Raw genomic sequence first — 27,479 nt, 5'->3', positions numbered from 1 at the left:
AACAGGAAAGAGAAAGCTGAACTGTTTACATTTCTACACGGAAAGATAGTATTTGTAACTCTTGAAACTTCTCTAAGTATTTGGGTAGTTAGAGGGATTATACACACACACACACACACACACACACACACACACACACACATACATACACATAACACATAGAGAGCACAGGGTGAGTTTAACAGGAAAGGATGATACCTAAAAAAATAAAATTAAGGGGTGAGAGAGGAATGCATTGGGAGGAGATAGGCAGAAATGGAATGGGGCAGGTTATCTCTCATAAAAGAAGCAAGAAAAAGCTTTTTCAATGGAGGGGGAAACGGAGGAGAAGAGGGAAAAAGTGAAGCTTACTGTCATCACATCTGGCTTAAGGAGGGAATAACATGCTCACTCAATTTGGTATGAAAATCTATCTTACACTACAGGAAAGTAGGGGAGAAGAGGAGAAGAGGAGAAGGGGAGAAGGGGGGGTGATGGGGATGACAGAAGGGAGAGCAAATGGAAGAAGGGAGTAATTAGAAGTAAACACTTTTGGAGAGAGACAAAGTCAAAAGAGAGAATAGAATAAATGGGGGCAGGACAGGATGGAGGGAAATATAGTTAGTCTTATACAACAGGACTATTATGGATGTCTTTAGCATAATGACACATACATAGCCTGTATTGAATTGCTTGCCTTCTCAGTGGGGATGGGTTGGGAGGGAGGAAAGGAGAAAAGTTGGAACTCAAAGTTTTAGGAACAAATATTGAGAATATTGAGAATTGTTCTTGCATGCAACTGAGAAATAAGAAATACAGGTAATGGGGTACAGAAATCTTACCCTACAAGGAAAGAGAGAAGATGGGAATAAGGGAGGGGTGTGATAGAAGGGAGGGCAGATTGGGGGAAGGGGTAATCAGAAAGCACAGGGTTTTGGGGTGGGGGAAGGGAGAGATGGGGAGAAAATTTGGAATTCAAAATTCTGTGGAAATAAATGTTGAAAACTAAAAACAAATAAATAAACATCAAAAAAACCTCTTTAGTGATTACTTTGTCCTTAGGGCTAATTTGTTTAAACTACTGAGGCAATTCTCTTCCCACAGACTCCTCCCTTCACCCCACTTAGATTCCAGTTTCATTTGTCAACTCTTTCCTTAGTTGAAAGATTTTACTTAGATGGCTTATTTTTTCCTCCCTTCCACCACCTGCAACCCACAGTTATGTCCTAAGTTCAGAATCTTTAATCTTCCTTCTTTCCCTCTCTCTCTTGTTAGTTTTTCTACCTTCCATCTTTTTAAAAGAATTTCTTTTATATTCTTGATTAATTCTCTTCCATTCCTATCAAACTGGACATTTTATTTTCTGATCAAGAGTCTATATTCTTATTTATTTCTTTGTGTTCCTCATGGACTGAGTTTCTAAAGTACCTGATTTGAGCTCAATTTTTAACTATATTATTTAAAAAAAAATATATATATATCTATATAATCTTGTCCCATGTTGGGGGGGGGGGGGGTTGGTTCTGTCATCTATCACTCTTAGAAATATCAACATGTAAGGAAGTAATGTGGATGGAAGTAGAGGCCTATGGTACAAATATCCCTATGTCCAAATTCCAACATATTAGATTTTCCTCATGATTGTTCTGTTGTTACTGGCTGTGACAGCTTATCTCTGTGATAATGAACCTTCCTACTATTCTGGGTACCAACTGCTCTTAGGAAATCATGTCTCTTCTCTTGGGGCAGAACGCTGTCCACAAAAGCATGATCCTCTCTGAGAAACATGGTCTTCCAATGAACCTTAACCTCCCCCAAATTAAACCAATATGAAATCCCTATGTCCCATCAAAGGCATAAGATCACTTCACTACAGGAATATTTTTCAAAAGAACCCCCTCTTCTCATTACACCAATTTTAAAACTTCTGCCTCTGCCATATCTTTTCCGCCTCTATTCCCTTCTTTCTGAAAAGATTAAATCCTTTGTTTTAATTCACCCATACACTTTAAAGGTGTTTATTAACTACCAAACTCTCCCTTTTTTATGCACCCACCTACTCTGCAATTTTGTCCCATTAAATAACTCAAGTCACCTCGAAGGGGGTTTCTCTCTTTTCCTTTTAAATTTCATTTGCAGATTTATTCCCACGTGCTTTTTTCATCTTAAAGGCCAGTTTTGTATTTTTTTAAAGTATTTACATGGGGTAATTTACTTCATGCCTTATTCCTTCTTTAGTAATTATACTTATTTGCCTTCCTTTCTGTTTATATTTTTGATGTATTTGTATATTGAATATTCTGTTTATGTCTTTTTATTTTTTAATTCTGCAAATGTCTCTCCTCTGTTGAATATACATCTTTTTAATGACTAGCACAGGTTTGCAAGTATGTCATTCTTGGTTGTAGTTTGAGCTTCTTTGCTTTGTGCAACTAGCAGATAAGAGAATAATTGTGTATTATTCAAATTTACCTTCCTTTACATTTACATTCTTTGTCATTAGAACTGTCAGATTTAACCATTATACATCTTAGAGTCTGAACAACAGGGCTTTTTCTTGCAGGTGATCACAGATTTTTTCATTACATGCTCTGTGTTCTGTATTCAAAAATTCTGGGAAATTTTCTTACACTATTTTCTGTACTGCAGTGTTCAGGACTTTTGTCTGTCACATTCTTCTGGGAGACCTATGGTCTCTAAAGCTGTCTTTGTACATCCTGTGTTCAAGGGCAATGGCTTTGGTATGCGTAGAGATTATGTTTTTTAAAAAAATATTATTGTCTTTTGCTTCTCTTTACTTTTGTATTGCAAATTTGTTAATTTCTTTCTTGCTTCTTTGCAGGAACTCTCCATTATAGACTCATTTTTTCTAATCTTTTGAGTATTTTAAAAACTACATTAAGAGTTTAATTTCTGACATATTCATTGCAAATATCTCTTCTAATGGATTTTAATTCTCTTTTGCACTACTTAGGAAGTTCTTGTTCTCTTGGGATTCCACAATATTCTTTGTTTCATTAGATATTAATTCACTTTTATAATACTTGTTGAGGATTTAGTAAACTAATCCTCCTATAGTTTTAGGGTCCTCTGTGTTGATTTATTTTTACTGCATTTTCTTCCTCTTGAAATGTTTGCTGTTTTAGTACTTTTTTTATACTCCCTTGCCACTCACTTTCTGATTACTCTACCTCCTTAAAAGACTAGAATGCAAAGTTGCCTCAGCTTTCTCCCATATTAGGGTAGATTTATAATTCATCAGTTTTGGTGCCTGCCCTAATTTGTTTCTAGGGGATAAGACCAACCTCAGCTGTATTTCACATCACTTTTCCTATAAGTCTGATATTTGCCATGTATACATAGAAAGTTAACTTTAAAAAAATTCACTGTAAATGTAAAATAGGGAGGTAGATGATCACAAGAAGTTTCTATCAATATCAAGGAAATATTAAAGGTGAAAATAAAAATGATTCCTGATTGATGGTGAGGTTCTCCAAATATTCTTTTTATGGAGACATCATAATAACTTCAATGAATCTACTGAATGTTTTATGCAAAAACTTATGGGTTATTTTAGTACTTTACAGCAGTTAAATTTTTTTGTATTTTTGTACAGTTGTGTCTCTATAATACATAAGGGCTAGGACTGCAAGAATTCTTTCAATGGTAATTTAAAATGATAAATCTTAAAAGAATTATAATGCATAAGTGCCTATCAAGTAACTTTCAATACTGGAACAGAGAGGACTGCCAGCTGCTCTCAAGAGTCAAAATCTAGGACAAGGAACTGAGGAGAGTAGTACATATTTATGGAGTACTTCAGGGCTTACAAAGCACTTTCCTCAAAGCGGTCCTGGGAAATACAAACAAGTACTATTAACCTCATTTTATAAATATGGAAACTGAGGCTTAGGGAGGTAGCATGAATGGCCCATAGCAACAGAACTAGAATTCTAATCCAGGTTCCCTGAATCCAACTCTAGAGTCTCTTTCCATTAAACCAAGTTGCCTCCCACATGGCATACTCCAAGTCTTTATTATCCCTTAACTATTTTCCTACCTCTTTTAACAAATGTTTGTTGGGTCAATAAATCAATCTAATATAGTGTGCTGGGAGATAAGGGACATAAAACATGTGACAAGTATAGAAATTAACACATAAATACTTGCCACAGATTTGTCAATGACCAGTGCATTCCAAATACTTGTCATAGCTTGCCGGATTCCAAGATTTGGATCAAACTGATAGCGATAAAGACGAGGGACCAGTTGAGGCAGGAAAGGAGCCAGCTGTTCACCTGCTTTAGTAGCAATCACATTAAAACCAAAAGCAGCTCCCTAAAAGCAACACACACAAAAAAGAAATATATGCTAAAGTGAATCACAAACATTTTTTTTCTCAAAAGAAACAGGCCATTGTAAACATACCCCCAAGATCTTATATCCACCAACTTTCAAATAAGAATAGCCTGAACTAGTGTCTCTTCCTGAATTGAACAGTATCTGAAGGTAACAAATAGCATGCTAGTCAAAAGTGTTTCTTTGGAAAACACACAGCACTTTAATTGTCAATGAAGCAGATTGATCTTAGTAAAAAATAAAAACTGCTTTATTGTAAAGAGCAGCAGCTTACCTTCCTAGAGTTCCACATGGCATGATGGTTGGCTAAATTCATGAATTTATAGACAAGATCTGGTTGGCTAAGATCACTTGCCAGAGAACAAAGCTCTTTATAGGTAGAGAGTCCCTGGCTTGGGAAACAAAGAAAAAAGCAGTAATCCATTTCTCCTAATTTACTATTTTTAAAAAATCTACTTATGTAACTAATATTGCAAATACTATACATAGTTAATTAAAAGTGTATTTCCTTAAATTTGCAAAAATGGAGAGTTTGGGCTAAAAAAATAAGGCTTTCATATTATCATCCCAAATTCATTACAGTTTGATTAAATTTAACAATTCAGCTATAAAAAAACATTTATCAATATTATAGGAAAATATAGCCAATTCAACTCACTAAAGTGACAAAGAAAGCATTTTTCATATTACTTTCAGATACAGTGTATACTATAAATTAAACTATAAAAGCAGCTCAAGAGAGAATTAGTAGAGTGGAGGGTAGGGGAAAAGTCAGAGAAGGAGCCCTACTGAGAATAAAGCAATTAGACTGAACAATCAGGGACAGGAGGAAAGCTGCCTGTTTGGGTTAAGCAATGAGAACAGCTGGGTTGTGGGAGAATTTCAAGAATAGGAAAACAATGGAGAATGAGTTTCTGCAAACTTTGACCTGGTTTTTCTTGATGCTGCAACACAAACTGAGGCAGGGCTCCGAGCAAAGCAGATTACTACCATAAGGAATTAGGAAGGAAGAGACTGGTGAATGGTGAAAGAGACATGTACAGGGCTGCAGTTTCAGCTAAGCAGGGCTCTAAGAAGAGAAATGGCAGCACAAATACAACAGACTGTTTATAAATTAAAAGAGGACTAAGGTTGAGGGGAAGGGGACTATAAAATTTTAAATGCAGAACTGGTGGAATCCCAAATAATGAGGTTTAAAAAAGAGCATATAGAGAACAACTTTAGTAGTATCCTATTCTGCTAATGTTTGTGGAATTTTAAAGAAACCTATTTACAATGAAAAGTGATAATATTTAGTTACAAAGACTGAATTCTATGCTATTAGACTTACCCATCTGGTGTTTTGCCAAGGGAAACCCCCTGGAATACCACAGTCTCGCCAGAAACCTCATGCTTAGTTCTAGAATGAAAACAGAATTGGCCTTAGATTTTTTTTTTCCCCATACTGGTTAGTCTACTAATCAATATGGAAATTTTTTCACACCAATGTTTCTTGACTGTACTCCAGCAAACACTTTTGACTGCTTCCTATGTACCAGATCTGCAAATGTTAATTTACCATTTTATTTGACTAATCATCAGCTCTAAAGAAAAATACAGAATGTTTAAGTTATCTTATTAAAAACAGATTCAATTAAAACTACACTGAACTGTGGGCTACTGAGAATAAACATTTTATATCTAAGAAAGACAGAATACAGCAGATACCAATAGTCAAAAATCACTGTCCTTTCTTATACTCTCTGATACAAACTGTAGGGGCAAAACTTTTCTAACACAGATGGCAAGATTCCATCTTCTTGAGGCATTTTCTGTTTGCTTGCCTCTCCCATTCAACTAACCAAGTTTAATTACTGCATTTTTCAAATCCAATGTTCTAATCTTCCCAGTAAGTACTGAATACTTTTACTGTTGCCTTTTTGTGTTTTTGCATTTTTTTCATCCCAGACCTGGAATTTTTTTGATATACTAACTCCCCAGACCTTCCTCCAGAAATGCTTCAACTTCCATTCTGAGAGATCCATCTGCTTAGGGACTGACTAGCACAGACTTATCTAGTCAGTAAGTGTCAAAAGCAGGACTTGAACCAGAGGTCTTTCTGATGCTGAGCCTATGACATTATAACACATTTCCCTTCTAAGTATCTGTATACATACATGCCAGCATTTCCTTTGTATTCTGTTTGAAACACTCAAGTTTACTTCACCTTTTCCCAGTCATCAATGTTTCTACAAGTGTGGACACCAGTTCCTGTTGATCTTGCTCACTGCCCAGTTCATAAACCAAACCAAGGCCTTTTGAAGCAACATCCTGGCTGAGTTCTACAAAAAATGTGGACAGAGCAATGTTATTTTATAGATATTCATAGTACATTAAATACATGTTAAGAAGTTAAAATTTTATCTAAATAAACTGATAACCAGTTATAATATATGTGAATACACAATATTACAATATAATTGAGTTCACTGTCATTAAAAAGCACTTGTTTGCCTGATTAGTGTATTTTATTTTATATTAGACACTTTAAATGAGTGCTACACATATGTAGCTTCTCTGGAAGCTCAGAATTGAAGATTACATTGACATGAACATATGCACATTATATAATAACCCAAATTATTACACTCATAAACAAATTCCCATATTCTAAGGAAATTAAATTAAAATTTTCACCCAGCTTAACTAAACCTGAACATTTCCACATAAAAATTAATTTAAGGAAAATCAATGCAAAAGAAAATATTCGTAAAGGTCAAGAGAAACATTATACATTCCCTTTCCTCTCTCACTTTCTTCTAACAACACATTTGCAGAATAAAAGACAAAGGCCATGAGAATTGTAAAGTAAATAATAAAAACAAAAATCAAAGTTTAAAATTTCCAAAATTGAAGTTAAATTAAGTTTAATTAAAATTTTAAGTGCAAGGGTGATGGCTGAATTTTCAATTTAAAAACTAATCATTTTGAAACAACTTCCCTAACCTTTCTAAAGAGCAAGTTTCGTAGAAAAAGTTTTTTTCTATAAACATTTGGATTTCTTTGATATCAGTGTATTAGATGCTTTTTACTCTATTTGCTTTTTAAAAATACAGATAAAAATGATTTTCTTTTCCTCTTCAAATTCTCTCTCAAACTTGGTAAAAATATGAATTACAAAATAATTCTTTAATAAACATGAATGAAAGCCTGTATTTACCAACTACTTACCATCATTATCTGACAGAATTGAAACAAATGCACTTTGAATCTCCTTGAGATGAGACTGGAAGAAAAAAGTGGACTTTACTTGCGGGTACATAAACCTTCACTCAAATACTACTCCTAGCTCTCAGGATTGGGGATGATTTAGGACAATGCCAAGTGTCTCAGTGCTGTCCAATCTAGACTTCTATCCTTGAAACAACCTCTAATTAAAATGGTGTGCAAGACTGTAGGGGCAAAATACCACTTAGAGAAGTGTTCATCTCGTTATCGTACCATCCTGCATTTCTTTCTCTCTTTCTTTAAAACTTCTTCTCACCCCTAACTCTGCCTAAGCCTTTTTCCTCATGATCTTCTTAGAATATAACTGTACCTTCAAGATTTCAGACATCTATCAAAATATCAGGGCCTTTCCCTTCTTTACTTCAAGTCCCTCTTCTGACATCGTCTACCGTGACTGATTAATGGCCTCCATCTCATTGTCCTACTTCATCTTAAAAACAAAATATTGTTACCCATCTATATATCTCTAAATTAGAAATATCACATCGGAGTTTCAATAAAGTTGCTCATATTACTAGCTCACAATGATGAATAATGCTGCTTACCTTGATTTCCTTATGACTACTCAGTTTCTTCACTAGGGAAAGGAGCCAGATGCAGGCAGCCTGCCTCACATGGGGGACGGGGCTGATAATGTGCTTATTTAAAATTATGTCCAACACCCAGGGAACCACATCATTCACTTTGGCCTCTATTGGATGTGACCATTGCAGGGTAAAAAAAGAAAAAAAAATGGTAAAGATATTTTAACCGTTTTAGTTATTCTCAATTCCTCCTAAAAAAAAAATGAAATTGAAGGTAATATTCCCTGTAAACTCTGATCCTTAGAATCAGTGATGTCACTGATGTGGAAACACACTCTTGTATCAAGGCAATTCATGGCACTTAGGAATCTCTTTTAAATATAGCAGTGCCTAAAAATAATTCACCACACGTGGCCAGCCTTACAGTGCTAGGCTTTCCCTTACTTTGTTAAGACAGATGCTCAAATGACAGACACAGTCTGTCACTGGGCTCTTCTGGAGTGAGCTCTTAGGCCAGGTAGCAAATTGTCACACCCTCATCCATTTCTAATCCCTGTGAAATTAAATCTAAACTATTAAAGAGCTAACTCTCTTCTCTAACCCATGCTGCCTTTTCTCCCATCCCCATCCAACCTAATCCAATTTCCATCCCCAAGTCCCAGTCCATATCTGAATGCATCTTGGTCCACTTGATCCCCTGGAATTCTGGTTCTATAATGAACAAAACTTCCCTTCATATTAGACCTCTTTTGACTCTCACTCAGTCCTAGCTCTGCCAAAGAGACTGTATCCCTGTCCTTCCTTTTTATCCTATCTGCACATTCTCTCATACCCATCAACTCAATGGTCTCAGAGGTAGAATCTGAATTTTCCTTGTTGATTTATTAAATGATTAATATTACTTCTTGCCTTCCAAAACAATAGATCATCAATTCCTGAAACACTTATGAGATGAAGTACAGAAATATCTGTTTCACAAGGGGAAAGAATTTACTCCATTATTCCATGAAGGATGGAAGAGTAAAACATATTACTTCCAGGGGAAATTTAGTTATGTGCCAAGGATGTTTTGTATGAAAGGTACTTGGAAACAGATACACTGTTTAAAACAGTATCTGTGATTCCTCCCCTCTCCAAAGTGGAAGATGTGAAATGGATATTTGTATGTAGAGCAGTTTTTTAAGAGTGTGAAGAAGGAGCATCACTGCTCTCACAGCATTGACCATTTTTCTGTTTCCTCCTTGGTACTCTAATTTTGGCTTCTAGGACACGTTTGTTTCATCTCCTACATCCAAAATAACTTCTTACAACTCCCACATTCTCATGGTTTAAACTGCCTCAAGTGTGTCTGTCACCATGGAATCTACAGAAATTAAGAATATAGGACACAAGCCTGAAAAAGAATCACAGAGACTATCTAGTCCAAACTCCTCACTTTATACATGAGAAAATGGAGGGTTAGAAAAGTCAAATGATGCCCAGGTCACACAGGTGACCCACCTGCACTCTATAAGTGTGATTATCCAGTTTATCATATTTCCACATTTGTGTACTGATGATCCTTGAAACTGAAGTGAGGAATAGAAGGGGGAAGAGACATTTTTTGCACTGTTAATTAGAAATACTTGAAATCCACCAGATCCAAAAATTTGATTAGAATAATCTTCAATTTCCTTCTTTCATTTGTTTCTACAAACTCTAATAAATCTAAAAGGCTTCTCCCAACTATATACCTTCTTTTCTTTTTACCTTTCCTCCCAGGTTTTAAAACTTTATTTTAATATTTTTTTAAAAGTTGTATTCTCATAATAAAAAGCATCTGAACAAAAAACATGCTTATCTGCACTTTACAGTTTGCCAGGATCTTGCTCTAAGTCTGCATTTTATTTACTCTTTATTAACTAGATTTATTGTAATCTTCCCCAGGTTCTTCTTTTATCATTGTGTAAGGTCTTCTCACACAATTCAAATCCAAACTAACCAGAAAAGCGAAAGAGAAGAAGCAGTATACTCTCAATTAATGTCAGTCAGTTTTATTTTTGTGACACTGGGATGGCAGTATAGTCACTAAACTTCATCTAGCCTCTTCACATTTTACACAGACCAATGGCAAGGTATATAGCATAGTATACAGCAAATGCTGGAATGCATTATTGCATTACAATTCACCTGCTTGCTTTTCTTTTCCAATGGTTTCTTTGGCAGGCAGCGGGTTTTTCTATTGTGTTCCCTTTCTTCAATTTAAAATTGTGGAATTTCTGAATTGTCACCCCATCTATTCTTAGAGATATCTTCAGATGAAGCAGTGACAGGCAGGCTTCTAGCACTGCAGTTGCAACTCTGGACTTCTGTCCCTTGCTTTTCTTTTGTACAGCTATACACCGTTAGTCCAGGTCCTATCCCCAAAGGACAAGCAACTTGTTAACTAGCCTGCCAGACTGAGTCCTTCTTTTAGCCCTACATACTTAACAGATCAGCAACACAAAAGAGCATGGAAACCCTAAAGCTGCCAGTCAAACTTCCTGGAAGATCTTCCATAGCCACCAATTCTAGGACTCTCCAATAGTTACTTACATGATTTCCTCCTTTACAAACAGACACACAAAGTGGGTGAACGCTAAAGGTGGGATCATTTTATAACACAGTCCTTTCAAAGCTTTTTGGATTGGTGATAAAAAGCCCCAAACACACACAGAAGATGTTTGGACATCTAAAGAAAAAGCTGGTGAGATCTGAATGATACTCAGCTCAAATATTGGCTAATTCTGTTATTTCAACTAGAGACTGACAAAATTTGTATTCACGTTAAAATCAAGTTTTTCAGTGTGCCTGCCTCAATGGTTTCACATACTGCCTCAGGCCCTTACAATTCCTCTTACATGGAAATCTGACATTTATACACCAGTTTGGCTTTTAAGTGAACAGAGAAATAAAAGCCTCTGCAAGAGAATCAGAAGCAGCTTTTGAGAAAGGCTCACCAGCAAGTGGTGCGTACTCTTCTTCAGTGACCAGCCAGGCATCACGGGCAGCCACTGAACTTGTGCCAATGGCAGCACTAGTAATGGCTTCACCAACTGTAAACTGAAGTTCTATTTGCTTTGCCTAAAGAAGAAGGAAATAAAACATACCCATGATAGCTCCCAGAGTGTTTCCCTAAATGCAGAAATTGTTAAACCAACAATCCAACAAGGATTTCTACAGGATTAATATTCCTACAGAAAATAAAGATGCTGAAATCTTGTTTTCCCAATGTGTCTGATTTTCACCCCATTCCCTGAGTCAGTTCCTTCTATCTTTATGAAATAATATCACTCTTTCCCTGATTGTGCCTAAGTCCTACTTAGCATGCATTTATTTTTAAACTCAGAAGAGAATCAAAATAAAAATTTCTTCTCAGAACCTGAGATACAGGAGAGGATCACAAGTTGGATGTGTGAATCTAATCATGTCAACAATTATACCCATTTCTGCTTCTTTACCACCCTTTTTCCTCATATTGACTAGAGTAAAGGTAGGGAGAGTATGTAAGAGGCAGAGAAACCCCAGAGACTAATTTTAATCTTTTCTGGAAAAATCTTAACATAACTGCCACCCAAGAGTTAATTATTCAAAATAACTTATAAAGATTATCTCCTGACATACTGGTTACATTTGATTGTCAAAATAATTACTTCAATTATTTGAAGCAAAAGCTAACAATACAATTATGTAAGCTCTTAAGTTATTTTACCAAAAACCATTTAGTAAACACAAATTACACTCAAACTCTATAAACAGTCAAGAGATGAATCAGTATTTTTTAATATACAGTGTATGAAGCCAACGAGAAGGGAAAAACACACAAGGGTGAAAGTTATTTTAAATTCCAGCTGCTGGCAACTAGTAACTTGAGAATTTGGTGAAATTGCTTTAAGGGAAAAAAGTCACATGAGTTTAAGTATTGCTGTTTTTTTGTATATAAAAGCAAAGTGAACTAGATTATCCAAACAGTACTAGAGCTTTAATCCAATTCCCTTATGGACAAAATTACCAAGATAAAAATCAAGTGATAAATAAAACAGATCAAAGGGGTCTTAACCTTTTTTCGTCACTGACTACTCAGTCTGGTGAAGCCTATGGGCCCTTCTCAAAAGAATATTTTTAAAAGCACAGAGGATTACAAATTAAATCAGTAATATTAAAATCTAGTAACTAATAACTGACCCTAGATTAAGAATTTCTTTAGAGAATTCAAGGTAGTAGTTGAAATTTACCTCAACAGAATCCATGAGGCCTTGCAAAATGAGTTTCTGGTGAGGAAAATCTCCATCCCCAACTGGAAAATAGCCCAGTGTTTGGATTGCTCGTTCCTTCATCTAAACGAAGAAAATTTCTTCTTTTAAAAACATAATACAAGTTTTATTCTTAAACAGTGAGATTCAAATGGGTAGTTTCCATAACTTTTATAAAGATGCCTCAATTCATCCTGAAGTACCCAATTTCACTAAGCACGAACTACTAGCTTTGGAATAGAAAGGAAAATAACTCCTAAGACTTAATATATAAAATTAGTTACATATTAAAGAAAAGAGAAAAAATGTGAGACCTTTACTCTCTGCTTCCTGAACTAAAAATTTTGATTTCAACCTTGTAATTTAAAGTTCTGAGTACACATGGAGTAGTGGACTGTGAGTCAGCCTCTGTGCCAGGAAAAACTGGTTCATAGTCCTGCCTCCCACACAGATTAACTGTGTGACCCCGAAATAAACTGCTCAGAGCTCCATCAACTCTCTGAAACTAAAAGCTGGATACACAGTGGGGTGGAAGACCACTACAAAGTGGGTGGAGGTCTACATTGGTTGCAGTTTCTTATTCCATTAAAATCAGAAATTAAGTATAAAAAACAGTCAGTATGTGCCACTGTTAAGTAACTGTTCTAACAATGAATTATAATATAATAGTATTATGACGGTTGAAACTACAGAAAGCCTCTAAGAAGATTTATCCTCTTTTTATTATCATCATATTGAATGCTATTTTACTATTTCTCTGAAAGAGTGCTCTAAGAGTTAACTGAGACATAAACTTCTTAAAATAAGCAATTTGGCTCCAGAAGTTAATTGGCCTAATCTAACAATATGAAGACACAAAATTTTAGCCTGCTCTTTAAATCTGTAGAAATCTCAAGTCTGAAATCCTTCCTTATGAATCAACAGGCACACTATCTGCACTTGATTTGCCAAACTGACAACAGGAATCAGTTTTGTAAAACTAGTTGTACACAGAAACTATCAGTTACTAACATCTCAAATGCCTACGACTCGTCCAGTTCACTGAGCTCCTTTTCACACAAAGCGTATCAGGAGGATGTTGGAACCACAGTGCGATTTACAGATTACGTTATCTAAATTGCTCATCTGCAAGAAGAAACAGCCTAAAAGAGGGAGAGACTTGTCCAAGGTCAAAAGAAGCCTAAATGCAACCCCAGGCCTTCTGACTGCAAATCCAATGCTTTTTAAATTTTTATCTTTAACTACAGAATAATCATTTAGCTTATTTATACACTATTAATGTACTTGTTTGCATGTCAGTTTGATTCTTTAACTTTTCCTTCTATGCCAATGCCCATCAATTTACTGCTAAGTCCTGCCGACTTCCCCACTTCAACGTCCACTTCTTTTGGGTTCTCCTCTACCTTTATTGCAATCCCTGACGTTGTGGCCATCATTCCCTCTCACCTAGATTACTGAAAAAGTTTTCTTTCTAATTAAGCTTGCTACGTCTACGTCCACTGAGGATTCACTGAGTCCTTCTAATGCAAAATGCAGTCATCTTACTCATATACCATTAGGACTATGTCAGCCTACCAAAGAAGGTAAAGTCTACTTTCTTTTCTTTCACAATCTAATTGTGATCTAAATCCAACCGAATTTCTATACCATTCCTCCTTTCAAAATGGCGTGACCATAAATTATGTGAACTATTCACAAGATGGTCACAAATATACGCTGGGTGGTAAAGGGATTCACTCCCCACCCTGCCCTTGTCATTCTGCCTCCTGACTCCTCCTAACTCCGCCTTTGCTTGTGTCATCCCTCATAACCAGAATGGACTCATGGCTTTGGGCATTTTCTCTGGCTGTCCACTAAGCCTGGAATGCTCTCCCTCCTCTATTCTACCTGACTTCCTCTCAGCCCAGTGCCTGGCACAAAGCAGGCTTTTAATAAATGTTTACTGACTGATTCCACTGCCCAAATCCAGACACCATCTCTGACTGCTAAAATTCCATCCTTTAAGGCTCATCTCCTCCATGAAGCTTTCCTGGATACCTCTAGAACAAAGTAATCTTTCCCCCCTCAAATTTATTCTAATAGGTCATCTGCCTCTGTTCTGCACTGATGAACTTGTTCTATACTATCAAATACTGCAATCGATCTCTTTGATGCAGACATTCCCCCCAGTGACATAAATCACAAACTACCTGTGCCTGCACCAATATTGTCTATGTTCCCCCACAAATTCACTTTATGGAATGAGTGGGGACAGTTCCTACCTAATAAATTAGAGACTTCCCTTGCCTTTTCTTAACATCATGAAGAAATAAATGCAGCATGTGAGCTGCCCATCAAAAGAACAGACTACTTTCTTTTTCAGTCAGATACTGTGACATCATCCTGTATACCACTTCCCCTTTGTAATTTCTTGTTGATGATGCAGTGCAGCCTCACCACATCTCTGTTCATTGACCTTTAGGTGCCAATTTCAATTCTTCAGCAACTAGAGAGTTTTATGACATAACCATGCAGCAATACTAGAAGAATGTTGATATTAATATTAGCACCTTTGTTTCATGGAGAATCATGGGATCATTAAAAGAACTTTGCAATTTCCCAAAGGTAATATTCAGTCTAAACTCCTCTTGTTTAACTTCAGGTCCAAGTTATTATTATTTTTTGCAATGCCTTTCCAACATTTACAACTACACATGGTAGATGACTAATAAAAGTCACAGAACTAAACCGGAAATTTTTTTTTAAAATGCTCTTGCCTTATTTGTTTCTTTGCTAGAAGGTATTCTGTTGAGTAAACTTTCTACGAGATGGAGTTTGGTAAAGCCAGATCCCTCACTGGGAATGGGGAGAGGGCCATTTCTACCAATTTCACCCAGGGCTGTACAAGCAGCAATTGCCAGGAGAGGCGAAGTGCTATCCAAAAATGAACCTGTAAAAAACATAAAAGAACATAAACAGAATATTTTACATTGTCTTCTTTGTGATCAGAATGAAACTGAGGTGTATTTGAAAGCTGGTATCTTATTTGGTATCTTTTGAAAATGTACCAAATGTCTCAAAATAGCTTGAAATGGATGTATATGTTTTCATATTTTCAAAAAATTGTATATTATGAGGGAACAAAGTACAGCGAATTTTTAAATTTCAATGTTCCAAACAACAAAATCTTTCAAATGAATATCTCAGTGTGAAAAAACTATGAAAAGTAGCATGTACGCTAAAAGTAGAATACTATTATAGCTACTAAAAATACAGAATAATCTTTGGATAGGAAGACATTTCAATCTAAATAAAAATTTTGTTGCTTCAAAACAGCTTTCTGGAAAAACAATGTATCTTTCAAAAGTGTCATGCCACAAAAGAAAAGGAAAATACCATTTAAAAGGTTTAACATTAACAATAAAAATGCAGTTAAATCAGCATAAAAAGTATCAATTACCTATTGTTTCAGTTGTACTCTGAATGAGTTGTTCTTGTTCTGGCAAAAATGCAGTATTACTTTCTGTGTCTTGTAGCTCTACCACTCTGGTTTTCTTCTTAGCTAAATAACGTCCCACTGTGAATCCCAAAGCAAGCAAGGATCCATGCTGTATTTCTGGGCTCTAAAGTTGACAACAAGACAGCATGTTATTGTCATACTTCCTCATAATTTCATTTTAATTATGCAAGTACATATTATGGCAGCTCTTTGGATTACAGATCAATGGACAAAGGAATGAAAATTTCTCTATAGTCAAAAGGCTCCAAAGTCACTTTACTGGCTTTTAATTAGACAGGCCTAAAATACAAACATGATTTTAAAAAACCCTGACAATTATAAAATAAATTCTTCCAGCATGAAGAACTCCAAAATAGACTAATAAACTTCTGGATCATTTCAGCAAGAGGTTTCTTTATGTTACAAAATTAGACAGGCTAACATCATCTGATGGTGACTCTTTGACAACACTGCACACACAACTACATCAGCAGGAATAGTACTGGTACAATTAAAATTAAGGTAAACTGAAATACAAATTTCAAGCATGATCAATTTATTAGCCAAGAAACAGGGTCTCAGCCTCCTCCTCAATAGCTAAGACTCCCAGGTGGGGTTTACAGTCATTTTTATAGACAAAAGGCGGAGGAGGAACAGTAACAGATAGCATCACAGATGAGAAAAAGAACCTAAGTGCCTGGGGATAAGGTATGTACGGGCTAGTGACCACCCCTCATTCCACCTTGTTGCTGACTACTGTGTCTCCCTGCAAGGTTAGTTACTGGTACATGGATAATAATTCAGACTTCCTTGAAGAGCAGAGATAATAGACCAGACTTCTTTAAAGGTCAACTAGCGAGAAAGAGGTAACAGATTTCCTTGACATATGGACCACTGATTTCACAGAAAAACTGAACTTTTAAACGTAACTCAGAGACAATAAAACATGCCTTAAGCAGCTACAAAAATGTCAGTAGTAATACAGAATTAAATCAATTGTGAAGTAGAAATAAATTTTTTTTCAGTGTCAAACTGTCAGGAACCCACAGGTCCCTTCAGAGAGCTGAAGTCAAGTCAAACTATCAGTGCCTCAAATAAAAATTCAAGGCAAAACAATGAGAGCTCTATAAAGGGTAGATATGGGGATCACAAATACATGGGGAAAAAAGCACAAAATGTTTATGGTCCCCTCTATTTGATCGGTTAACCAAGGACGCCTAATTTAATACGCTAAGACTTCTTGTGTAGTCAAGACAAATGATTAGCAGAAGATTAACATGCTATTGTATTCTATTCTAATTCTTCTACTGTCAACAGTTTATTCATTCTACATGGGCCCTATACAAAAACTACAAAAAGGCAATCGAATAAAAAAAAAGGATAAGATAAATGACAAGTATCTAATTTTCAATTGTTTTAAGAAAAAATGCACAAGAATTTTTATTAAGCAACAGCTATACCTAGCTATTAGGATAAATTTTAACCATTCTAGTAGGATTACATTGGACTATGCAAAACAGGAAGGAGAGTCAAGACGGTGGAGTAGCAAGAAACACATTCCACTCCCCCGCAAAATGCCACCTATCAGACCTTGAAAAATCACACAGATCAAATCCTGACAGGGAAATCCAAGAAAAAGTCACAGTGAGGCATTTTTCCAGCCTAGGTTGGCACAAGGATAAAGATGGAGGTCTGCAGACCCTGGGGTAAAGGCCTGGCCAGAAGCACTCTAGTGAACAGGGAGAGGCTGTGTACCACAGGAGGTCCTACAGCCATATCAGGCCACCCCCAGAAACATTCTAGGGAACCAGGACAGCTTTGTCACCCACTACCCAATTCTCGATCACAGATATAGGGAAGAGTAATAAGGAAGGAAGCTGTATATAGGGGTAGCATTGTCAGTAGGAAGTCATGGAAGGCCCTGGATAATGTACACATATATCCCTAATTGTTTTTTTAAAGCCCTTAAAATATGAGACAGGTGAAATACATTAAGTATATACACAGATTTCTCAAAGTTTACTTGGTAAGTGATATGATCAGAAATATACAATGTCACATATTAAAAAGATTGAAAAAAGTTGATTATTTACATGATTGTCCTTTGTAGTCTTCATAAGGTGCTGTATAGTTGACTTCAGCTCATTTCCTGACATTGTGGATACCACCACTGAATAAAATAATGCCACCAATTCCCGCATCTCTTCCTTATTAGTATTCATAAGACTCTGAAAATGTATAGATAAAGGGAATAAGAGATAAGACAGGTAAGAATTCTTCACTGTGACACTAAGGTTTAAATATATTTTTATGAAATATAAGTACAAATTATATGATACAGTAATATGAGTAAATTGCACTTGAAATGTAAAATCAAAAGATCCAAAACAATAAAGTCAATGATACCTGAGGCAGTGTTCTGATCTGTTTGGTGCCTACAGGAAAAATAATCATTCAACAAGTTCTTCCACATGAAAGAGTTACAACGATATACTACCAAATAATATACTGTAGTACAATCTCACGGTTGCTAAACAACTTTTACACCATCAATTACCGAGGAGTAAAAATTAATTTACTCTTACTTCACCAATAAAGTCGTTATACAAACAGGTCATCTATAGAGCAAAAATCAAAGAATATTGAAAAACTAGAAATGTAATAAAACAAAATAAATTTGAAAGAACTTTTCTATTTTAACTCCAAATCACTTCATGGCCACAGATATTTTTCCAATACATACAGACACTATTTGAGTAATGGGTTAGTAGGAGGCTTTAAAAGGAGTGAAGTAGCCCAGGAGGGAGACAGCAGGTCAAAGCAACCACATTATTTATTAGCAGTCAGACTGGGCTTATGTGTAGCCAGAGCACTTCCAATCTATTTGAATCAGGGAGATTCAGCCTTAAAATATATAAATTAATAAATATGTTTTTGAAAAAATAAAGGGTGAGGAGTTGGTAGATAGTGAAACAAGAAAAAACTATCAATGAAACATTTTTAAAACAGGTGAGAACTTAAGGAAATTCAGGAGGATATACCAGTAATCAGAAAAATTGTATTCATATTGTGCCAAATATATTCTCTAAAAAAAGCTCAGTTACATATACAATCCTTTTTCTGATCTCTATATTACTGAAATGTTTACATTTGTTGTCTTAAAGTTCATAACAAAAAAGAAAACAAATTTAAAACAGAAAAAGAAATCTTTTAAAACTTTCACCATGTTTTTTACAGATTTACAATGCATAACCCCATAAAGGCCTGCCCATAACAGGGCAGTTACATGGTAGAGTGGTTAGAGAGCTGGGCCCAAATCTCACCTCAGATACTTACACTGGCTCCTTTTCTCACTGACCCTTTGAATTCTTACTGTCAGTATTTCTCAGGATATTTTTCTTTTTCCTCTCCTCACTATATCTATACTCTCTCCCATGAATATCTCAACTATTATCTCAAGACCTGCTACGTTCCTAGTTCACGTTTCTCCTGTGGCCCATTCTAAACTTGAAACCTATGTCTCCAACTGCTTATCTCTGAAGTCTAGTGTAAAGGCTTAAAAAAAACTAAGTTACATATGAATCAATGGGAAAAATATGGAGCATTTGGCCTGGAGTTTTAGGGAAGGACTCATAATCAGATTCAAACACTTTCACTCTAATATGGTGGGTGAAGATTTTTACCTTTATTGATAACCTATCAACTAAAAGAGCAGAATAAAACCATTGGCTTGGAAAAAAGAATGAACTAAGAGTGAGAAAGATCTGAGTTCAAGTCAATCACTAGGCTGAGCTACTAAGTGGCTAATCATTTAATTTCAGGGACCATGACCTCTCATCTATAAAATGAAGATGCTACAAGGCAAATACTTTGTGAATATGCTATGCAAACATCAGTAGTCATTATTCTTTGGTCTGTAAGAAATATGCCTCTGACAATAGCAGCCTGCCACAATACCAGAGAATTATGTTGGTACTCCTCAAACATAGGATCAGAAAGGTCCATGAAAGAATTTTCGGGAGGTTGAGGGGAATAAAAATCTACCTTATAGAGATCATTGAATATGTTTCACTGGTGTTAAAAATTACAAAATGATCTAAAAGCTTTTTTTATGGTAGGGGGCCATAAAGAAGATCCAGAGGAAGAAAGGTCATATGAGCCAAGTTTGAAAAACACTTAAATTTAATTTAAGTTAAACTAGCACTTTCTGCAGAATCATTAGAACCAAGCATATGCATGCATTGGAATTACCTTTATCCAGTCTGTTTTATCTACAAATTTGGTTGCCAATTTTTCTGGATAGACAGAAACAGCTTCCAAAAGACAATACATGACAGGCAATCCTAAACAGAAATTCAGAATCATATTAAAAACCATCAGAACCAACAAATACACATTTCATCAAATAATCCCTAAAGTTCTCTCAAAATTCTTTTAAGTTGATCATTATAAAGTGTGTCACTCTAAAGACAAATATCTTATTTCTCAATTGTGCACAGCAAGCATGACTTCAAGGGTCAAGACTACTGCGACTTAGAAGGCAAGCTAGGTGGCAAGTAGATTAAGTAGCTAGGCTTAGAGGCAGGAAGACCAGAGGTCAAACCCAGCCTCAGACACTTTACTGTGCAACCCTGAGGAAGTCACATAACCTCTGTTAAGCCTAAGTTTCTTGATCTATAAAATGAGGAACATAATAATAGACCAATATCCCAGGGTTGTGGTGAGGACCAAATGAGATGTTGGTAAAGTGCTTAGAAAAGTGCTTGGCACACAGTAGGCACTACATAAATGCTAACTACTATTATATTATAACTATTATATTATCATCACCATCATTAAAATAAAGTCAAAGAAGCCAAGAGAACTGAGGTTCTTGTTTCGAGATCTGTGAACTTATGTTTTAAATACTTTGATAAATATATTTCAACGTAATTGGTTTTCTTTTTAATTGTATATATTCTATTTGATGCATTTAAAAATATTATGAGAAGGGCTTAGAATAAGAATAGGCCCATAGGGGTCCATTATGAAAGAAAGATTAAAAAATCCCAGCATCAGAATTTCAGTCCAAATGTATGAAGAGTATTTTTTTCCTTTGCCCATCTAATATCTCATGATCTTCACTTTGGAATGACTTTATTAATTACTATGTAACCTGAAGATTCCTCACGAAAATCTCTTCTTTTGGGTCAATAATTCCTTTCCTTTTTATGGGACATTTGGTTTTGCATTTATAGTCTTAAAAACTTTCAGACTCAAAGATGACTTTTATCACCATGAAGGACAAAGGTGACCTTCGTATGACCATTCGATGTGATACACCACAGAAAATTCTGGGTAGGCTATATAGACCAAAAACTAAGCTTTTAATAAAAATTCATTCCAAAACATTTTAGCATAAACTGAGTATTTTCCCTTTAATTTCAAAAGTGAAATATGAGAACCACCTTGATTATTTTTGTAAGATCTTTACTGTTTTTCACTGGCCCTGAGGTTTCTTACCTCCAACACCTGCTAGAAGCTGCTGAAGGAGGCCAATATAAATCTGTACCGGGTTGTTTTCCCCACCCTTGGAGGAAGAAGATGATGTGATGTGGTTGCCAGACATTAGGTTTCTTATGTAACGACCAATTGCTGGGGCATGGTCTTGCATATCTGCCAAGCTCTGCGAGGTGGGAACCACACCTGCACTGTGGGCAAGACACATCCGCAAATACAGGACTATCTGAGAAGAGAACAAAGAAGACTCAGGAAATGTACGGGGAAAATAAAGCTTCCAGCAGCTTCTCCCATTTTCCTTCATAAGAATTTAAATTTCCTTAACGAAGCTATGAAAAAATGACCCTGAAAAGCCCATTAATATTACTTCAAGCTATCAAAATTTGTTAAACACAATTAACATATAAGCATGTCATTTTGAATTATAGTCAAAATCCAAAATCAACTTTGGAGGTCATGCTGATTTAGCTAAAAATTACTATTTTTATGAACCAAAGATATAAAACATATATCCAGGCAGAATTCTGGGACAGAGCATTTAGAAAAACTATTATGATCAAAGGAGATTCCTAGACCTTGTCAACTGCCACTAAGGACAACACAAGAAAATGATGAACACAGAGCACCACAGGACAAACACAAGTCAGTATCAGTTAAGAACCTATTGATACTGAAGAAAAATAGAATATATTCTTAAGGAATGTTATCAAAATTTTCTGTAAGAGCCTCACAGGATAAGCAATCATCCTTTAAGAATATTTACTTATTTGATATTATAAGGACTTGGGCAAGATAATCCTGTTAGATCAATATAATTTTTATGTCTATAAACTTATAACTAAATTATACTACACATTTTCTTCTTTATCTCCAAAATTTTTCTATGAGCACAAATTACTACTCTGTGCAGATCATAAAATTTAAAACTATACTGTTAGAAAAATTAGTAGTTATCAATGAACGTAAGGGTATGGATTGTTAGTTACTGGTTCCAATGCTGTGAGGGTCTAATTATTATATCTCACTCTGAACTGAAAACACATAGGTATATCATTTTCTGTCTTTGATAAGAATCACCCCTTTCCTTAGGTTTGAATCAGACTTTTACTCGTTAAACACAATAAACTTAAATTGGAAGAGAAAGGGACACATTTGAAAAACAAGTAAAGAATATGAAGAACACTTCACAACTATGAGTCTGGGGAGAGTGCTTAATAAACAAACACACAAACATATAAAATGTAGAGATGATCATAAAGACAAAACAGATCATTTCGATTCAGTTTTGTTTTCACATGAATAAAGTCAATGAAGACAGAGTAAGAAAAGAAACTATTGAATGGGGATAACTTTTTTTATTATTTTTTTATTATTTTTTTAAAATTAAATTCATTTATTTAACTTTTAACATTTATTTTCACAAAATTCTGGGTTACAAATTTTCTCCCCTTTTGTCCCCTCCCCCCCAAACACCAAGCATTCTAATTGCCCCTATGACCAATCTGCTCTCTCTTCTATCCTCCCTCTCTGCCCCTGTCTCCGTCTTCTCTTTTGTCCTGTAGGGCCAGATAACTTTCTATGCCCCTTTACCTGTATTTCTTATTTCCTAGTGGCAAGAACATTACTCAACAGTTGATCCTAACACTTTGAGTTCCAACTTCTTTAGCTCCCTCCCTCTCCACCCCTTCCCTTTGGAAGGCAAGCAATTCAATATAGGCCAAATCTGTGTAGTTTTGCAAATGACTTCCATACTAGTTGTGTTGTATAGGACTAACTATATTTCCCTCCATCCTATCCTGTCCCCCATTACTTCTATTCTCTTTTGATCCTATCCCTCCCCATGAGTGTCGACCTCGAATTGCACTCTCCTCCCCATGCCCTCCCTTCTATGATCACCCCCACCCTGCTTATCCCCTTGTCCCCCACTTTCCTGTATTGTGAGATAGGTTTTCATACCAAAATGAGTGTGCATTTTATTCTTTCCTTTACTGGAATGTGATGAGAGTAGACTTCATGTTTTTCTCTTACCTCCCCTCTTTATCCCTCCACTAATGAGTCTTTTGCTTGCCTCTTTTATGAGAGATAATTTGCCCCATTCAATTTCTCCCTTTCTCCTCCCAATATATTTCTCTCTCACTGCTTGATTTCATTTTTTTTTTTTTAAGATATGATCCCATCCTCTTCAATTCACTCTGTGCACTCTGTCTCTATGTGTGTGTGTGTAATCCCACCAAGTACCCAGATACTGAAATGTTTCAAGAGTTACAAATATTGTCTTTCCATGTAGGAATGTAAACAGTTCAACTTTAGTAAGTCCCTTATGACTTCTCTTTGCTGTTCACCTTTTCATGGTTCTCTTCATTCTTGTGTTTGGAAGTCAAATTTTCTTTTCAGCTCTCGTCTTTTCATCAAGAATGCTTGAAAATCCTCTATTTCATTGAAAGACCAATTTTTCCCCTGAAGTATTATACTCAGTTTTGCTGGGTAAGTGATTCTTGGTTTTAGTCCTAGTTCCTTTGACTTCTGGAATATCCTATTCCATGCCCTTCGATCCCTTAATGTAGAGGCTGCTAGATCTTGTGTTATCCTTATTGTATTTCCACAATACTTGAATTGTTTCTTTCTAGCTGCTTGAAATATTTTCTCCTTGACCTGGGAACTCTGGAATTTGGCCACAATGTTCCTAGGAGTTTCTCTTTTTGGATCTCTTTCAGGTGGTGTTCTGTGGATTCCTTGAATATTTATTTTGCCCTCTGGTTCTAGAATCTCAGGGCAGTTTTCCTTGATAATTTTATGAAAGATGATGTCTAGGCTCTTCTTTTGATCATGGCTTTCAGGTAGTCCCATAATTTTTAAATTGTCTCTCCTGGATCTATTTTCCAGGTCAGTTGTTTTTCCAATGAGATTTTTCACATTATCTTCCATTTTTCCATTCTTCTGGCTTTGTTCTGTGATTTCTTGCTTTCTCATAAAGTCCTTAGCCTCCATCTGTGCCATTCTAATTCTGAAAGAACTATTTTCTTCAGTGAGCTTTTGAATCTCCTTTTCCATTTGGCTAATTCTGCTTTTGAAAGCATTCTTCTCCTCATTGGCCTTTTGAACCTCTTTTGCCAATTGAGTTAGGCTAGTTTTCAAGGTGTTATTTTCTTCAACATTGTTTTGGGTCTCCTTTAGCAGGGAGCTGATCTGCTGTTCATGCTTTGACTTCACGTCTCTCATTTCTCTTCCCAGCTTTTCCTCTACCTCTCTAACTTCATTTTCAAAATTCTTTTTGAGCTCTTCCATGGCCTGAGCCCATTGGGTGGGCTGGGACACAGAAGCCTTGATTTCTGTGTCTTTGCCTGATGGTAAGCATTGTTCTTCCTCATCAAAAAGGAAGGGAGGAGATGCCTGTTCACCAAGAAAGTAACCTTCTATAGTCTTATTTCTTTTCCCTTTTCTGGGCATTTTCCCAGCCAGTGACTTGACCTCTGAATATTCTCCTCCCAGCCAGCATTTGGGGTCTGAGATTCAAATGCTGCTTCCAGCCTTAGGGCTTTTGGCGGGGGCAGGGCTGCTATTCAGTATGAGATTATGTTCTGGTGCTGAGGTCGGGGCAGGGCTACCTCTCAGGCTCAGTTCCCTCAGGGGGTTTATGCACAGACCTTCCACAATGGATCCAGGCTCCTGCCCCCTTGGGGAGCCCCAATCTGCAGCCGCCTCTCAGCTTCTACCTCCCGGGGGGGGGGCCTCAGTTATGGGGACACCCCACTCCCCTCTCGACCCGCCAAAGAGACTCTCTCACCGAACCCCGTCACCTGTGGGTGGAGGGACTTGTGCAGCCGCTGGAGATCCTGTCCCTGAAGCCTGCTCAGATCTGTACCTCTCGGTGCCGCGGCAGGTCTGGGCTGGGCTCCGCGTCTGCATCGCGACAGACCTTTTGCGAGAGGTTTGCAGGTCCCTCTGTGGGTGGAGGGACCCGCGTGGCTGCTGGAGATCCCATCCCTGAAGCCCGCTCGGATCTTTTCCTCTCGGTGCCACGACCGCGGCAGGACTGTACTCAGCTCCCAGTCCCGGCGCCCAGTCCGCAGCGCGAAGGACCCCCCGCGAGAGGTTTGCAGGTCTCTCCGGAACAGAAATCTCCCTCGCTCCAATGTTCCGTGGCCTCTGGGTGCAGAATTCGCCGTGAGTTACTTCCCTGTAGCCGTTCTATGGGTTGTGGGTTCGGAGCTATGTGTATGTGCATCTTTCTACTCCGCCATCTTGGCTCCGCCCCCCGGGGATAACTTTTTAAAGCAAATCACGGATACAAGTCTGAAATGCAGGCTATACTGGGAACTGATACAAATACTTAACACTAAGAGCTATTTTCTAACAGGAAATCAAAGGATAAGAAGTTTCAGAAAAAACTGCAAACCACAAATCATTACTACATGAAAACATGTTAAATTACTAATTAGTTAAGTAGTTAGGTGGTGTAGTGGATAAAAGTGCCATGTCTGGAGTCAGGAAGACCTATATTCAAACCTGGCCTCAGACAATTAATTGCTATGTGACCTTGGGCCAAGTCACTTAACCAGTCTGTCTCAGTTTCCTCAACTGTAAAATGGATAGATGAAAATAGCACCTCCCTCTCAGAGTTGTGAAAATCAAATTAAATAATATTTGTAAAATGCTTAAGAAATTTTGGAATATGATATTCCAAAAGTTTAAAAAAATAGGCTTAGAATCTAGAGTAACTTATCCTGCAAAGCTGAATGTAATTCTGCAAGGAAAAAAATGAACCTTAAAAAGCTAAACAGGTAGTCATCAAATGGAAAATAATAGCTGAATACAGAATACTACTGCACCAGAAGAAATGATGAAAGACATAATTTCAGAGAATCCTAGATACTATGAATTGCCACAGAGTGAAGTGAGCAGAATCAGAACAATTACTAAAATGACAACAATATTGTAAAGAAAAACAATTTTCCAATACATGAGGTGTTTGCGCTTAACTATTTTTCTTTGTTATAAGAAAGGGCACGTGTAGCAGAGAGGAGGGCACTTTTGGAAATAACTGTGATGTAAAAACAAAACCAATCCATGAAACTTAAAAAAAAAAAAAAGAAAAGACTTGGCTATTTCTAAAACTTGCTTCTTAAAAAGCAGTAGCCTGGTTGAAAAATTCAGTGTGTGCATGTGTGCATGCTTAAGTACATACAGACACACATACACAAACACACATTACCAACCCACAAACGTGTATTTAAAATGTTTATGAAAATCAACACATAAAATGCAGCGAAAACTACCTCTCCAAACGTGGCTGGATTAAAAGGAAGAACGGCAGTTCCTGTCATGTACTTGGCTGGAGTTTTCATTCGATGTGAAGCCTAAAGAAAAGGACTATGTCAAAAAAGTAGGATGTAGGAAAGAAAAATTATTAAAAATGATGCACATGTGCACTTTCCAGGTCACAAATAAATTTTGTGGCAACAAAATTTTTCCCTCATACTTTCTATTCATAGGAATTCTGTTAAGTATACATTCAATTTGACACACTGAATATTCAGAAGGGTTTGTTTTTAAAACCATAGCGTCTACTCCATAAACTCACCACAGGTATAGCAATGCTATGCTATACCCAGGTCTTCTCATACCAGCTTTCACAAGGGATGATAATAGATGATAATAAATGCCTTGTAAATATAGACAGAATGTAACAATGGATGATGGGAAAGGGAAAGGAATTTTAAGGAAATATTCATTCATTCAACCAATAATTAGTGAATATCTATTTAAGCAAGAACCTATATGGTGGCAAAGCTTGTATTATCTCCCTCATTTTACAGTAAAACAAGAAATCGTATATAAATGTACACCAACATATGCTTTTGGTCATTAAAACGCTGAAGATAAGGTTAACGTCATGGCCGACTGGATGAGTGGGGAAGACAGGGCCAGTGCAACTGACAGTTCTATGATTTATGGGACAGCTAAGGGGCATTGTGAATAGAGGACCTGGGACCTGAGGTCAGGAAGATCTGAATTCAGATCCAGCCTCATCTACTTGCTGGCTATATAATCCTGGGGAAGTAACTTAACCTGTTTGTCTCAGTTTCCTCAACTGTAAAATAA

The 27,479-nt window shown here is 36.5% G+C and overlaps 1 protein-coding gene across 7 annotated transcripts in view; it reads right to left on the bottom strand.

Annotated features, from left to right (window-relative positions):
- ECPAS (Ecm29 proteasome adaptor and scaffold) overlaps positions 1-27,479 on the bottom strand; it is a 167,478-nt gene that overhangs the window by 34,884 nt on the left and 105,115 nt on the right. For all 7 annotated transcript variants that reach the window (XM_072598073.1, XM_072598074.1, XM_072598067.1 and 4 more), the window contains 14 exons: positions 26,654-26,734; positions 21,381-21,603; positions 20,130-20,221; positions 17,972-18,106; positions 15,840-16,002; positions 15,157-15,329; positions 12,383-12,484; positions 11,108-11,231; positions 8,151-8,296; positions 7,549-7,603; positions 6,545-6,659; positions 5,669-5,737; positions 4,613-4,730; positions 4,150-4,317 (listed from right to left, as the gene is read on the bottom strand). In XM_072598073.1, the coding sequence (XP_072454174.1) occupies positions 4,150-4,317; positions 4,613-4,730; positions 5,669-5,737; positions 6,545-6,659; positions 7,549-7,603; positions 8,151-8,296; positions 11,108-11,231; positions 12,383-12,484; positions 15,157-15,329; positions 15,840-16,002; positions 17,972-18,106; positions 20,130-20,221; positions 21,381-21,603; positions 26,654-26,734 (1,764 nt within the window). The remainder of the gene's footprint in view (positions 1-4,149; positions 4,318-4,612; positions 4,731-5,668; positions 5,738-6,544; positions 6,660-7,548; positions 7,604-8,150; positions 8,297-11,107; positions 11,232-12,382; positions 12,485-15,156; positions 15,330-15,839; positions 16,003-17,971; positions 18,107-20,129; positions 20,222-21,380; positions 21,604-26,653; positions 26,735-27,479) is intronic.

The sequence above is a fragment of the Notamacropus eugenii genome, chromosome 3 (genome assembly GCF_028372415.1).
Source record: "Notamacropus eugenii isolate mMacEug1 chromosome 3, mMacEug1.pri_v2, whole genome shotgun sequence".
Classification (NCBI taxonomy): Eukaryota; Metazoa; Chordata; class Mammalia; order Diprotodontia; family Macropodidae; genus Notamacropus; species Notamacropus eugenii.
Note: the sequence above shows the minus strand (reverse complement) of the source record. Positions and strands in the feature narration are given on the sequence as shown.